The sequence below is a fragment of the Oncorhynchus mykiss genome, chromosome 17 (genome assembly GCF_057628025.1).
Source record: "Oncorhynchus mykiss isolate SJ-2025 chromosome 17, ASM5762802v1, whole genome shotgun sequence".
Taxonomy (NCBI): Eukaryota; Metazoa; Chordata; class Actinopteri; order Salmoniformes; family Salmonidae; genus Oncorhynchus; species Oncorhynchus mykiss.
Window position 1 is genome coordinate 55,089,838 of NC_143038.1, and position 16,525 is coordinate 55,106,362.

At 41.0% G+C, this 16,525-nt stretch overlaps 1 protein-coding gene and 1 long non-coding RNA gene across 2 annotated transcripts; one reads left to right on the top strand and one right to left on the bottom strand.

Moving 5' to 3' along the window:
• Nucleotides 1-297: 297 nt before the first annotated feature.
• Nucleotides 298-8,498, bottom strand: LOC118940489 (uncharacterized). The gene is made up of 3 exons (XR_005037060.2): nucleotides 8,341-8,498; nucleotides 6,497-6,745; nucleotides 298-2,270 (listed from the first exon to the last, which is right to left on the bottom strand). It is a non-coding gene; the product is annotated as an uncharacterized LOC118940489 (long non-coding RNA).
• kbtbd8 (kelch repeat and BTB (POZ) domain containing 8) lies at nucleotides 8,484-15,843 on the top strand. Its single transcript, XM_021569629.3, has 5 exons — nucleotides 8,484-8,780; nucleotides 9,898-10,105; nucleotides 10,391-10,697; nucleotides 10,945-11,755; nucleotides 12,354-15,843. The coding sequence occupies exons 1-5, from the start codon at nucleotides 8,765-8,767 to the stop codon at nucleotides 12,815-12,817; spliced, it is 1,806 nt and encodes a 601-aa protein (XP_021425304.1). The 5' UTR covers nucleotides 8,484-8,764; the 3' UTR covers nucleotides 12,818-15,843.
• Nucleotides 15,844-16,525: the final 682 nt, after the last annotated feature.

A 16,525-nucleotide genomic window follows, 5' to 3' on the forward strand; every position in this document is an offset into this window, starting at 1 on the left:
TATATATCCACACAGTACAAAGATGTGTAAAAGGGACTTATTTCCATTGTTGTCCCTATTTTTTACATAAAGAGATATGCAACTACATACAGTGGGGAGAACAAGTATTTGATACACTGCCGATTTTGCAGGTTTTCCTACTTGCATGCAATAAATGCAAATGAATTACTTAAAAATCATACAATGTGATTTTCTGGATTTTTGTTTTAGATTCCGTCTCTCACAGTTGAAGTGTACCTATGATAAACATTACAGACCTCTACATGCTTTGTAAGTAGGAAAACCTGCAAAATCAGCAGTGTATCAAATACAGAGGGGCAAAAAGTATTTAGTCAGCCACCAATTGTGCAAGTTCTCCCATTTAAAAAGATGAGAGAGGCCTGTAATTTTCATCATAGGTACACTTCAACTATGACAGACAAAATGAGAAAAAGAAATCCAGAAAATCACATTGTAGGATTTTTTTATGAATTTATTTACAAATTATGGTGAAAAATAAGTATTTGGTCAATAACAAAAGTTTATCTCAATACTTTGTTATATACCCTTTGTTGGCAATGACAGATGTCGAACGTTTTCTGTAAGTCTTCACAAAGTTTTCACACACTGTTGCTGGTATTTTGGCCCATTCCTCCATGCAGATCTCCTCTAGAGGAGTAATGTTTTGGGGCTGTTGCTGGGCAACACAGACTTTCAACTCCCTCCAAATATTTTCTATAGGGTTGAGATCTGGAGACTGGCTAGGCCACTCCATGACCTTGAAATGCTTCTTACGAAGCCACTCCTTCGTTGCCCGGGTGGTGTGTTTGGGATCATTGTCATGCTGAAAGACCCAGCCACGTTTCATCTTCAATGCCCTTGCTGATGGAAGTAGGTTTTCACTCAAAATCTCACAATACATGGCCCCATTCATTCTTTCCTTTACATGGATCAGTCATCCTGGTCCCTTTGCAGAAAAACAGCCCCAAAGCATGATGTTTCCACCCCCATGCTTCACAGTAGGTATGGTGTTCTTTGGATCCAACTCAGAATTCTTTGTCCTCCAAACACGACGAGTTGAGTTCTTACCAAAAAGTTCAATTTTGGTTTCATCTGACTATATGACATTCTCCCAATCTTCTTCTGGATCATCCAAATGCTCTCTAGCAAACTTCAGATGGGCCTGGACATGTACTGGCTTAAGCAGGGGGACACGTCTGGCACTGCAGGATTTGAGTCCCTGGCGGCGTAGTGTGTTACTGATGGTAGGCTTTGTTACTTTGGTCCCAGCTCTGTGCAGGTCATTTACTAGGTCCCCCCATGTGGTTCTGGGATTTTTGCTCACCGTTCTTGTGATCATTTTGACCCCACGGGGTGAGATCTTGCGTGGAGCCCCAGATCGAGGGAGATTATCAGTGGTCTTGTATGTCTTCCATGTCCTAATAATTGCTCCCACAGTTGATTTCTTCAAACCAAGCTGCTTACCTATTGCTGATTCAGTCTTCCCAGCCTGGTGCAGGTCTACAATTTTGTTTCTGGTGTCCTTTGACAGATCTTTGGTCTTGGCCATAGTGGAGTTTGGAGTGTGACTGTTTGAGGTTGTGGACAGGTGTCTTTTATACTGATAACAAGTTCAAACAGGTGCCATTAATACAGGTAACGAGTGGAGGACAGAGGAGCCTCTTAAAGAAGAAGTTACAGGTCTGTGAGAGCCAGAAATCTTGCTTGTTTATAGGTGACCAAATACTTATTTTCCACCATAATTAGCAAATAAATTCATAAAAAATCCTACAATGTTATTTTCTGGATTTTTTTACTCATTTTGTCTGTCATAGTTTAAGTGTACCTATGATGAAAATTACAGGCCTCTCTCATCTTTTTAAGTGGGAGAACTTGCACAATTGGTGGCTGACTAAATTATTTTTTGCCCCACTGTACTTGTTCTCCCCACCGTAGATACATTACATAGATACAGAGACATTAGAGAGATACATTACATAGATACAGAGACATTAGAGAGATACAGACACATTACAGAGATACAGACACATTACATAGATACAGACCCATTACAGAGGTACAGACACATTACAGAGGTACAGAAATGCTCAACCCCCAGACGAGTATGAGGGGCGAGTTTGAATATAATTCTTACAAGCTTGTTTGGCTGGTAGTTTATTCTTCAGATGTTTGGGGCTGCTGGTGAACCATGATGTGCAGACATAGTCAAAGTGACACTGGACTAGCGCAGCTGCCAGAGTCTTTAGGGTGTCAATAGCTGGGTTTCCATCCTGTTGGGGACAGATTTTCATGGGAATATTCTCAAATCTGCATGAAAACAATATGCACATTTTCCCATCACATTTGTGTTTCCACCAAATTGAGTTGTTGCTAATTAAAGTCTGTGAGTAAATACGTAGGGCACATCAAAATAACTTTGTGGGGTAAATTCCCATGTACTGAATAAAAATACAAAGAAAATGGGTTTCCGTAACATTTTCCACTGTAGGGCTACTGATGGTTTTGTCACAAAAACATTGTGTAGGTGTAGTGAATGTGCCCTCTATGGTATTGGCATGTGCGCTCTAGCCAACAGCTCACAGATGAGATTATTATACACAAAAGTGAGATTATTTATTATTTGTCAAATGGCAGCCAAGCATCGATCATCATGTCTCCAGAATAAAACCCTTGATATGTATTAAAATGAGCATCAAGCGCATCACCATGCACTTTCACCACCCTGTGAAGTTCATCATAATTGATTTAATCTGTAGCCTAATAAACTGCAAGCTTTCCCATGACGTCGTGACATGTTTTATCTGACATGTACTTTCCTCGCATAAAAAGGTTGGATGGAAACCTGGTTAATGTCAAGCCATTTTGAGGATGCTATGATTAAATTTTGGACAAATGTGCACATGCCTACAGGAGACTTTGAAGTAGCCTAATCAGATTAAAATGTTGACTGGTTGTGTTTATGCCACATATAAAAGGTTATACATTCTAAAAGTTAAATGACAAATATTTTTGATATATTGAAGCATCAGGTTATAGGTGCGAGAGAAATAGCCACTTGGATTGGAGACAGAGCTTGCGTTAAACTTTTCTAAATAATTGGGCCTGTCAGGAGCATACAGTATGTGGCAACATTATTATTGGACTACTTGGGAGAATGATGATCTGCAACAGACAGAGCATCTCAGTATCAGAAGTAAAAATACAGCCAGACTGGCCTGCTACTGTGTCTTTCTAAACTGTCCAGAGGAAACCCACAATGGATCCAAATGGAATGAAACAGTCAAATCACAGGACTTTTGCACAGTTATTCCAATGATGTTTTCACTGCAGCCTAGAGTAGAATTTTGTACCCACTTGAAAACAATAATCCAAGTATTTGTTGCATTGTGGTGTTGTAGGGTACTATAGTCTAGGTAGGTTAATTGTATTATCCCTAAACAAGATCAATAGGAGAGCTTTTGAGCTGATTGTTTCATGTCTTCACTGTTCTTTCATATGCAATGATGCACCTCACCTCTCCGCGTTGCATCGTGCCTGAGAACAGCTCTTACCCGTGGTATATTGGCCATATATCACAAACCCCTGAGGTGCCTTATTGCTATTATTAACTGGTTAACAACGTAAATAGAGCAGCATAAATGCATGTTTCGTCATACCCGTGGTATACGGTCTGATATACCTTGGCTGTCAGCCAATCAGCATTCAGGGATCAAACCACCCAGTTTATAATAAAAGTTAGCACATGGAAAAGCGTAGTGCATAAGGGAAGTACCAAAACACCTTGATATGGGGGAGGTGCATGCAAGCAGATGAGGAAATGTGGCTAGCATGGAAGAAATTCTATAGTTAAACCTGCAAAAGAGCTAATGTAAACAAGGGAGAAAACACACTACCCCCATTAAAAAAACACAACCCTCCCCACAGCAAACCCCTGCCCCAAAACAAACCCCTGCCCCAAAGCAAACCCCTGCCCAGTACATTTTTATCTGTCCCTTAGCTAACTAGCTGCAGTGTCAAATATGTAGCTAGCTAACATGAGCTGGGTCAGTCCAGCGAAGCATCCTCCCACTCTACTGCTCTCTCTCACTCTGTGTGTGTGTGTCTAAATGTCATAAGCACATCTACCATACAGATGGTTTATCATCCTAGTCAGCTTTTTGTAGACCATATACTAGAAATCAAAAATGTTTGTGTGTTTGTCTTTTTATTTACAACTTGTAGTGGCACAACAGAGGGGAATGAGAATGTGCCAGCAAAGAAAACAAAACACCCTTCAAGGTGGAAAGGAGAGGTTTGGAAGAGAAGGAGGATGGAGGGTAAATCCCTTTTTGTCTCGAAGGGATACAGCTTTTGTCAAAATTGTTCTTTTAATAGCAGGTTAGGAGAATTGATGTAGAAAATGTATTTTATACCATGCTGAAATGTGTCTGATTTGCATACTATTAACATGATTGATAGTAACATTTAGATATTGATTGTTGTTTGACTGATCAACCTTGATATTTCATTCTGAATGAAAATTTGAACATCACACTTGGAGCAAATCTTTTTAGTACGCATTCACCATCACATCTACTTGTAAAATTAATTGTCATTAATGCTATTCAAATTGTAAAATTCGAGTACCGTTGACCTTTTTATGAAATTGAGCACATTGATAGATATTAAGTGAACTGTGAATAAGACCTTAATTGAAACTGTCCAGCCTACAAACTTTGTTTGACATCAGTCTTCATTGTAAACTACCTGTGCTGGAAGACATCTCCACTATGGTGCTGGAAGGCTTAATTAATAAATTCATGTCAAATAAATTTGTCAAACAACTAATTTGTTGTCGCTGTCACAGTTTGCCATGAGGTGTAAAATGAAATTACCAAACAAAATGTTTAACTAGTACTTAAATAGTTTTCTGACTGGATACGTTTTACTCTTACTTGAATAGTTTCTTAAGAGGCATACTTTTACTTGAGTAAATTACCATCTAAATAATAGTACTTTTACTGAAGTACATATTTTCTGTACTCTACCCATCTCTGTAAATTATACGTTATCTAATTATAAAATGTGGGTGAGAATCCACACTGGAGGAAAGTAGCCTAATCAGAGTGTTTCATCATTACTCATCACCCCTTGTTCCTGTGGTCGAGCCCATCAAGGCTCTGATTGGTGAACCACTGATCCATTCACAGCTCTTTGTTTGTTGGCAAGATTAGGGATTTCACACAATGCTTTTAACATACAGTGTTTTTTCAATTTACATATTTGACACACTTTAACATACATGATGACATTGTGCATGTTCATTTATACAGTAGTTATTGTTCAACATGTCCTCCCTTGGGAGTTTAACTAGAAATCTCTTTGTTCACGGCATTCCGATCTTCCTCCTATGCCACCATGTCTGTGTCATTTATCAGTTAATCTGACTGTTCTCTCATTGTTGATTTGATTGACTTATTTCAGCAATTTTCTGGCTTTTTGTATAGTTGTCTAATGTTGGTGGGGTATATAACCCTGTTTCAATGTTACTCCAGTCCTGAATCACTATGATCAATAAAATCGTTTTTCTTGAGTGTACTTTTGACAGACCTGAGATTTGCATTCACCCTATTGCTTACACCTATCCAGTTGTTTCAGATCAAGTGTCTAGGGAGAAGGGGTTAGGATTTGTTTACGGACATGGCCTAACTATACTGGCTCAATAAGCACATGCGTGCCTTAGGGCAGGGGCACTCAAATACTATTTGAGAAGGTCCAGTCACACCAATTTCCTAGGTGACAAAGGTCCAGATGGATATTGTCATTTATCGGCATAGTAACAAATGCCCAACTCAAATCAAATCAAATCTTATTTGTCACATGCACCGAATACAACTTACCAGGAAATGCTTACTTACAAACCCTTAACCAAATCAAATCAAATGTTATTGGTCACATACAGATGGTTAACAGATGTTAATGCGAGTTTAACAAAATGCTTGTGCTTCTAGTTCCGACGGTGCAGTAACATCTAACAAGTAATCTAACAATTCCCCAACAACTACTTAATACACACAAATCTAAAGGGTTGGAATAAGAATATGTACATATAAATATATGGATTAGCGATGACCGAGCGGCATAGGCAAGATGCAATAGATGGTATAAGGTACAGTATATGCATACTGCGGCAGGTAGCCTAGTGGTTAGAGTGTTGGGCCAGTAACCGAAAGGTTGCTGGATTGAATCCCTAAACTGACAAGATAAAAATCTGCCGTAGCCGTCATTGTAAATCAGAGTTTGTTCTTAACTGACTTGCCTAGTTAAATTCAAAAAATATATTTATGAGATGAGTAATGCAAGATATGTGAACATTATTAAAGTGGCATTATTTAAAGTGACTTGTGATCCATTTATTAAAGTGGCCAATGATTTGAGTCTGTATGTAGGTGGCAGCCTCTCTTTGCTAGTGATGGCTGTTTAACAGTCTGATGGCCTTGAGATAGATTTGATGTACCTGTATTGATCTCTCCTTCTGGATGGCAATGGGGTGAACAGGCTGTGGCTCAGGTGGTTGATGTCCTTGAGGATATTTTTGGCCTTCCTGTGACATTGGGTGCTGTAGGTGTCCTGGAGGGCGGGTAGTTTGCCCCCGGTGATGCGTTGTGCAGACTGCACCACCCTCTGGAGAGCTTTGCAGTTGAGGGCGGTGCAGTTGTCGTACCATGCGGTGATACAGCCCGACAGGATGCTCTCAATTGTGCATCTGTAAAAGTTTGTGAGTGTTTTAGGTGACAAGCCAAACCTACAATGCCGTTTTAAGAAAATGAGAGTTAAGAAAATATTTACTAAATAAACAAAAGTTGTAAAAAAGTAACACAATAAAATAGCAATAATGAGGCTATATACTGTACACGGGGTACCGGTACCGAGTCAATGTGCGTAGGTAAAGGATACCTCGCAACCCATGCGACCCCAAACTGTTCACACCCCTGTTGAGCATTTAGAAGCTTTAAAGTCAATTTCCCGCAATTCTACACATTTTGCATGAGGCAGATATATATTTTTTGCTATTTTAAAGCGTATTTCCTGCAATTCGGCTCATTTTGTCTTATGTGTTTTTTATATGATACCAGGGGTCGAAGCCCGACCGATTCAAATGTTTTATTAAATAAATAAATTGTTGGGACACCATTTATAGTATTGACCTAGTTCTGGGTCCAGATCCAGACCGCAGTCCACCAGTTGAGTATGGGGTCCCTTATTGGGACCATGGTTAGGTCATTGGTGCTTGGTGCTGGTGGCCTGGGTTCAAGATCTGCTAGGGGAGACACACTACTCTCACATTCTTAGCAATATACTGTATGTTAATGTAATTATTTAGCAACAGTTACAACACCCCTAACTGATCTAATTAAAATTGGTTTCTCATTGAAAGACGGGAATCTGTAGGATTAGCCCTTGAGCACAAATTATTACCACATGTCCGCTACCTCTCATGAAAATATCAGTATTTATTGATTCTATGTGGTTGAGCATTTCTCCATCATCTTCATGTAGTCAAAGTGTGTCAAATATGTGTGTGTGTGTGTGTACGTGTGTATGTGCTTGTCCATAATCTTGCCAACAGAAAGCGCTGTAAATGGATCAGTGGTTCACCAGTCGGGCTTTGATGGGCTCGGAAACAGTAACAAGGCATGGTGTGTAATGAAAACTTTTTTTTGTTGTTGAAAATTTTTCTTTGGGACCATCAGGTGACACACAGAAATGTCTATTATCTATTATTCTAAGAACATGACAACCATGTTCTGTGTATGTTTGTTGGGAAATTAATGGAATATTTTCCTAACCCTTAGAAAACTGGACACATGAATATTCTTGCAACATTCCCACGCGTGTCTAGAACATTAATATTGGATATCCACGTTCTGGGTAAATTCTATTAGACATTTAGGGAATGCTCTCCTAACACTAATGGCAAAACATGCTAAATAGGTTTTCAGGAGGTTTTGCTAACATAAATAAAATGTTCCCCTAACTAATGGCAAGCTGGACACTCAAACTGGGTAAAATCTGGGTAACATTACAAAAACATTCTCTCTCCTAAATAAAATGCTCTGGGTATATATATATATATATATCTCTCTATGGTGTATTTATTATATTTATATAAAATCTAATTTTACTGTGAAAATAACATATAGATGAAAAGCATATAGCTTTTCCTTTTTCCTGTGTTTTGTAGGATACATTCAATGTATCAAAATGTCTTTGAAAATACAATGCAATAGTCTATCTTTTGATTGGAGAAAACGTATTTTTCACTTAGACAATCAATTAGTACCAGTAACTCACATTTACCTTTTTGCGGAACCTTGTGGGCTATGTCAAAATGAGACAATAAATTGATCATCCATTTTTGAAAGGTTGCTTTGATATTTTATTTTGCTTTCTCTTTACCCAAAATAATTTTATTGGCTTGCTCTCTTTTGCGATTGGCTGTCGTCTGTTTCCGGGGCTCACAGTAGTGACGTTTCACGGTCTGCTTTGAGACGATTTTGGCTAGAAGGGATTCAGCTTTTATCAAATTCACGTCAAAAGTTGAAATGTTTTGCGTTTTAGCTAACCCTTCCCATAACATAATTATCCTACGTTAATTATCATAACATGCTGCGTAAATTATCTTAACCTGTTAGTACGAAAAGTCTAATCTAACAAAAGCTGTATCCCTTCTAGCCTTAACAGCATTGAGCTTGTAGACCAGTTTGAGAAAGACTGGGGGAGAATGGCTGCCAGTGGAGGTTAGCGTTTCTTGATTGTTTGTGTTGACGATTCAAACTTATTTAACGCATTTTAAAGTTCCATAATTCATACTGAAGGATATATAACCGAGATTACACTCTGACAAAAGTAATAGACAATGACTTCTCTTTTGTTTTAGCTACAAGTGAAGCTGTAAGCGAATGGCTTCTTTAAAATGTGTGCTAGCTGTTAGCATTGTTAGCATTGCTATAACCTTAGCTAATTCGATCAGATAGATGGCTAGCTAGTACAGCCGAGTCTAAACAATTGCATGTCTTTGTATGCAAATGACAGTCGTGGCTAAGACTGTCAACCTGTTCGTAGCTATCTTAGCTTTTATTAATAGTTGTCAAAGTGTGTAGTTAGATAGTTGACTAGTTAATATCTACCGCTACTATAGTTAGCCAACAGAAAAGTAGATATGTCCAGTTATCTACAGTACTTAACATAACCACGTCTCATCCTGACGAACAATTAACGGTGGTTGGCCAGTTTACTTGGATAGCCAGTTAACTGGCTAGCTCCATTTCAACATCATCAGCACGATATCCTTAACGATCAAATTAGATTCGTGACTATCCGTTAGGTGGTTTTAGTGACCGTTTTGACTGGTTTAAGGGCTAAAAGATTGCTTTCTAGCTGCTTTAGCCGGCTAATAATGCCGCGGATGACTTGCTCTGGTACTATGCAACTGAGTTTCTAATCCGCAGAGCTAGCTGGCTTGTGAAAGCCTCGTTGTTTTAGACGGGTCTTTGTTCTGTCATTAAGTTAACTCGAGCACACAAGTTGAACTGGGTGGGGAATTTCCATGGTACACTGGTAACGTTAGCACTACAAACAAGGTATCGAAAAGTAATTTTAGTTCAGTAATAGATTCATGCTACTAATCTCCACGTTGTAGCAAGAGTATTTGTTCTCCACTCTATAAAGTACACTTGACTCAATTGTGCTGCATATAGCTAGCTAATGATGCCACTAACGTTAAGTAATCTTATTTAGTACCAACATAATTTTAACATCTGATCTGTAGCCTTTTGTTTGTGACTCTCGTATGTCAGTGTTGTTTAATCCATCATTTTTAAAAGGCATGTTGTCTCTTTCATGTTTGTTCCATAGACGTAGGCAAGCTGTTACAAGTACAGAATGTGACTCCTGCGAACACAACCTACAGTGGGGTTGATGCCGTTCATGCCTGTAACATCCTCCAGCAGCTCAAAGCCTTGTATGATGAAGCACAGCTCACAGACATTGTCGTTGAGGTGGACCATGGCAAGACATTTCCATGTCACCGAAATGTCCTTGCAGCAATCAGCCCTTACTTTAGGTAGGTCAGATATGTGAGGCATTTGCTTGCTTTTAGTCTTTTACATTTGGGATATCACTTTGAGTTGAGGGAAATGTATTAGCTATGCTGAGTTTTTGAAGGGTCAAACCTTTATATGATAACAAATACCGCGACTAGCCTGAGTGCCAGTTTGTTTGCGCCATCATGCCAACTCTGTAACTTATTGTCATGTCAATGACAGCAATGGAGTAGGCAAGAGCCCAAAATATGCTGCAACACCTTTCAAACTGTTATGCATTTTCTGTTTCCTCCTCTTCCTACCAGGTCCATGTTCACCAGTGGCCTTACAGAGAGCAGCCAGAGGGAGGTGCGGCTCATCGGGGTTGAGTCTGAGTCCATGCACCAGGTCCTGGACTATGCCTACACGTCCAGAGTCATGCTGTCCGAGTCCAATGTCCAGGCCCTGTTCACGGCAGCCAGCATCTTCCAGATCCCAGCCCTGCAGGACCAGTGTGCCCTGTTCATGATCAGTCGTCTGGACCCCCAGAACTGCACCGGGGTCTACATGTTCGCAGACGCCTACGGCCACCAGTTGCTGAGGGAGCGCTCCCAGGACTACATACGCAAGAAGGTGGGTTTTATTCTAAGAACAAGCTGTTCTGTTCCACTGTTATGCTTCACTTTGCTCGCCTTTTGGGAAGGATTAATGTATGGATCTGTTGTTAATATGGCCTTATAACTAGAGTAATATGGGAGCACATTGAAGTACATATGGTAGATGACACACTAAATAAGATTTAGATAAGTATCCCAGGTCTGCGTCTGTTAGTTGAGCATGCTGTGACAGATGAAATGTAACATGCGGTGCTGTGTTGTAGTTCCTGTGTGTGGCACGGGAGCAGGAGTTCCTCCAGCTCACCAAGGAGCAGCTGGTGAGCATCCTGAACAACGATGACCTGAATGTGGAGAAGGAAGAGCATGTGTATGAGAGCATTGTGCGCTGGTTGGAGCACGACAGCCCTCGCAGGGAGACCCACCTGGCTGAGGTGTTTTCTCAATGCATCCGACTGCCCCTCCTGGATGACTCTTTTCTCAGCCGCATCCCGGCCCCTTTCGCCTGCGCCCTCTCTCTGTCCAGGGAACCTGCCGAAACCAAGGCACGTCTCAACGGCTGCTCTCAGCGCCTGGGCATGACCGCCTCCGAGATGGTCATCTGCTTTGATGCGGCACACAAACACTCAATGAAGAAGCAGACCGTGCCTTGCCTGGACACTGCTGCTGGGAAAGTGTTCAAGCTCTGCAAGCCCCCCAATGACCTGCGGGAGGTGGGCATCCTGGTGTCATCGGAGAACGACATCTTCATCGCTGGGGGCTACCGCCCTAGCAACAGCGAGGTGTCCATCGACCACCGGGCGGAGAGCGACTTCTGGCAATACGAGCATGCAGGGAACCGTTGGCTGGCGCGTTCGCCCATGCTACGGGCCCGGATCGGCTGCAGGCTGGTCCACTGCTGTGGGAAGCTGTACGCCCTGGGGGGCCGTGTGTACGAAGGGGACGGAAGGAATGCACTGAAGTCAGTGGAGTGCTACGATGCCAGGGATAACTGCTGGACTGCCGTCAGCCCCATGCCTGTCGCCATGGAGTTCCACAGCGCTGTGGAGTACAGAGACCACATCTACATCCTCCAAGGTGAGTCGGGATAGTGGAGCGACTATGGGATCTTGAAATGCAGTGGGAAAAAGATTCAGGAGAGGTATTTTATTTTTCCATGTAAGTTGACTGAGAACACGTTCTCATTTACAGCAACGACCTGGGGAATAGTTACAGGGGAGATAAATGAGCCAATTGGAAGCTGGGGATGATTAGGTAGCCATGATGGTATGAGAGCCAGATTGGGAATTTAGCCAGGACAACAGGGTTACCACCTCTGCTCTTACGATAAGTACCATGGGATCTTTAGTGACCACAGAGTCAGGACACCCGTTTTAATGTCCATTCTGAAAGACGGCACCCTACACAATGTCCCCTATCACTTCCCTGGGGCATTGGGATCTTTTTTTAGACCAGAGAGGTGTTTGAGGTCCTACTGGACCTCAAACACCACTTCCAGCAGCATCTGGTCTCCCATCCATGGACCAACCATGCTTAGCTTCAGAGGTAAGCCAGCCATGGGATGCAGGGTGGTATGCTGCTGGAAGGCGTAGGAGACTAAATAAATACAAAGCTACAGTTCATTCTTTTTTCAAAATGTGTCTTAACACTGGTGCTTCTCTTCTCTGTTTAACAGGTGAGTACTTCTTCTGTTTTGACCCTCGCAAGGACTACTGGGGCCACCTGTCCCCAATGAGTGTACCCCGGAGCCAGGGTCTGGTTGCCTTACACAAGAACTGCATCTATTACATCGCTGGCATCTGCAGGAACCACCAGCGCACCTTCACCATGGAGGTCTACGACATCGAGCAGAACACCTGGGCCCGCAAGAGGGACCTTCCCTTCGACCAGGCCACCAGCCCCTACATCAAGGCCCTGCTCCTCCAGGGCAAGCTGCACCTGTTTGTCCGAGCCACGCAGGTCATGGTGGAGGAACACGTGTTCCGTACCAGCAGGAAGAACTCCCTCTACCAGTATGACGACGAGGCGGATGCTTGGACCAAAGTCTACGAGACGCCTGACCGCCTCTGGGACCTGGGCCGCCATTTTGAATGTGTGGTGGCCAAACTGTACCCGCAGTGTCTTCAGAAAGTGCTCTGAGAGGACCTTGGGGAATGGGTGGCAGGTAGCCTAGCAGTTAGAACATTGGGCCAGTAACTGAAAGGTTGCTGGTTCAAATACCAGAGCCGGCAACGTGAATATCTCTGTGCCCTTGAGCAAGGCACTTAACCTTAATTTGCTCCAGCGGCGCTGTATTGATAAGGCTGGCCCTGTAAATGTCACATTTCACTGGACCTATCTGGTGTATGTGACAAACATTTATTGGGTTGAACCCCTCCGGGAGGAGGGAGCGTGAGGTCCTGCTTGTCTTGTGCCTGATGCTGTCCTGTTTTGCACCACAAGGGCAGTTAAGAGTTTAGTCTTAAAGCATTAACATATAAGGTTTAACACGATCAAATGGGGGTGCTTTCAAAAGATTGCAGTATTTGTGTTTTTTTCTTCCACTCAGCACCAAATACCCAACCTGGTGCTTGTTTTACAGTCCAATGAATTATAAGTGCAATTATTATGTTTGCTTGTTGTTGAGCCATTTTGTTCCATTTAATCTTAAAAGCATATATAGGTTAAAAATTTTACAATTGATTGACATGCAGTTGATGGATCAGATGAAGTACCCTCTAGTTAGCATAAAGTGAAAATTCTATATATATATATAAATCATTAATTTTATATATATATATTCATACGGGTAAGATGAGCAGTGTTGCTCATTGGTAGGTTGTTAGCTCAGATTGAGGATTTTTGTGTCTGACTTTTGTATTGATTTGAATGCTGATTGCTCCCTACAGCAAGTTCGTCTTTGTGGAAGTGTTTATTAGTTGTGTATGAAGTGTGCTAGTGATTTAGATCAATTTAGTATTATTGCCATGTGTGATCGGTATGATGCTATTTTATGAAATGAATAATTTGCTTTCAAGAGATGGCTTAAGTTGTCAACCAATGTGTTATTTGGCTTCGTTGCAGTTGGATTTATACTTTTTGAATTCGTAGACTAATGCAATGGACTCTTAGAACTGGCATCCATTTTGTTGCAACGACTTTCACATGCCAAGACAACTTAAGAGAAGTTAGACGATTCACTCTCCACATTGGAGAAACGAGCAGGGCGTCAGATGTGTGGTTGGCCAAGATAAGTGCGACATTTCGAACCAGGCAACAGTTTGCTTTGATAGCAACTTAAGAGAAGTCAGATAAGGAATGAAGGGACATGGTTCAGGCTGATGCATTGATTTGGCCAAAGTGTGGGCAGCTCGCTGCAGAATAGTCTTTTCTGGGGGGGTTTTCAGCATGTCTGGTATTCATTACAATCTGCTTTAAAAAGTGTTTGGGTTAACCTACCTCTTAAATGCCAAAATGCATTTAAGAACTTGTTTTGTTTCATCTGAAAAGTTGATAAAGTTTAAATTAGCTGTAACTAAGGAAACTTTGACACAATTAGGTAGGGCTGGGATGATACCAGTATTGTGATACTCGCTATTATTATGGCAAGGAAACAAAACATGAAGCAGATTTAACTTCTTTAGGATAACAGTTATAATGTTGGAAACAGACCTCATTATGTTAGCCGGAGTCACCTTTATTTATTTTCCAAACTATAGCACAATATTTTACATACAGAAGGTTTTTAAAGGGCCAAAGAGGGTGGTCTGCTTCGTGTTTTCATTTTTGCCATTGATAAAATATTGCAATGCTGGTATCGTCACAGCCCTACATTTAGGTTTACGCTAGTTGAAGGGGATTACATTTTGTTTTCAAGCTTCATTTGGGTACTTACCTTTGCTCGTTGAAATGTTTCAATATTTGCCTGTGTGGCTGGCTGCTGTACAGTAGTTGTCAGAGGAGGAGTAAAGTAGAGATTGTTGGTGTGTAATTTAGTCCAGATCCCAAGGGGGATGTCATTGTGCCTATGGGTGGGTGGGGGCATCCAGATAGTAGTCCTGTGTGTTTTAGCCTGGCGAGGTCTTATTTATCATTGCACTGAATCACTCTTCAACGGTCCGTCACTGCAAACTTGACCAAGCAGCACCCACCTGGACAGAGCATTACCACAGAGAGTGCTTCTTTTATACATGAATCCATCTGTATGCTATGACATTGAGAGAAACTAACTATTGGTGCTGCTTTTTTGATGATCTTGTATATATTAAATAAGTAACAGCAATTGACTGATGTTCCCTATGGAACTGTAACAAATTCAATGACGTCAATTTCCTCATGCAGGTTCCTGTATCATCTTTGCACTACATATGATCATTTATTTGATCTCATATTTCAAGCATTTCCCCAAAATATATCATTGACCACAAAGCAATCTTGGGAAATGCAGTTCTGTCTTCACAGAATTTCAACTGGAGAGTAGTATGAAAAAGTTCTGTTTGTAGCTGCTGACATGAACTTTTGTAAAGAAAAATACTGCACATCACTTGGCACTGGTTTGATCTGGCCAGAGCAGTGCCCTCCATGGGCGAGGAAGGAGAAAAGGGGTTTCCTCAAATGCCTAAAAACTCACGTGGGAACCAGGAATGGACAACTCAGGATTTCTATCGATAAACAGTACTGTATTTAAATGTCTTGTTTCATGTGTAATATACGTTTGCTGTACTTGCACAGTTTTTTACAACTTTTTTTCTTTTATAACTTGAAAAGTAGAAATGTTATTTTCAATGGCTATTTTTCCATTTTCTATGTTTAGTTATAGTAGAGTGATTAATGTAAATATTCTCAGTAGTTTTGCTTTACCAGAACTTCACAATAAGCAGATCTGTAACTCCAATGTTACATTATCTCCAACACATCAGTTTTGTGAAATACTTCAAGTGTACAACGAATCAGCCAGTCAATGTGCTTTTTGTGCAAAAGATATAGTTGGCCTTGTGTGGCCATGCCCAAGCTCTTTCAAGCCCTGTATGTATGCATCCTGCATGGATGGCTACTACCAGTAGAATCTTACTGTTTTTCTTTTTGTTTGCTGCTTTGTCTGTGTAGTTTGGGGAATAGTGGTGGTTGAGCTCAACTGTGAAATTCACATTGCACATAATTTGAGAATAAAATGACAAGTGAAACCATAGTGACTTTTTTTTTTATTGCCATATGATTATTTGGTGCTATATGAATGTTTTCTAACCTTTTATTCCCCTTGTAGCCTATACTCCGTGTGTGTTATGCATATGTGTGTGTATATATTATGTATGTTTGTACATATATAGCTATTTTTGAAAGTAGGCTAACCTAGATCACATTCATGTAACATGTTGTGAGACATGATACCCATCACCAGTTAGTTACAAGGTTGCAACTTTTGGAACAAATAGACCTAGTTAACATCCCTGAGTAGCGACATTCTTGTGACATTTTTAGTGAAAGATAAGACAATCAGAAATAGATGTGTTTAGCTAAAAGATAAACCGGCCAGAATTGATAGCCTAGGAGCCTAAAATGCTAATTCCTGGACTTTTGGGAGCAGAAGACAGTCACCGTTATAATTCAATGAACCAATAGGTACAAATGAGGTACACATGTCTAAAGTCGACTGAAAAATCAAATCGATGTTTCAGAAACGTTGTGCGTGAACTGGGAGTTTAAGTTCTGCGCTGTTCGTCACCAAGGTAAGATCGTTTAATTTTTTTTGTCTTGCATTCAATGTAAAATATTTTGACACGCTTCAACTTTCTGTTGTGTGTATGTATTCCAAGTCGGATATCCACGTGTACAAACCACATTTGAGTCTTCGTTTGCTGAGGGTAGCAC

Bases quoted from the DNA above. Each gene is read 5' to 3' on its own strand.
- kbtbd8 (XM_021569629.3), top strand. The intron at 10,106-10,390 runs GTAGGTCAGATA...TCTTCCTACCAG, and splicing joins GCAATCAGCCCTTACTTTAG to GTCCATGTTCACCAGTGGCC. The intron at 11,756-12,353 runs GTGAGTCGGGAT...TCTGTTTAACAG, and splicing joins CCACATCTACATCCTCCAAG to GTGAGTACTTCTTCTGTTTT.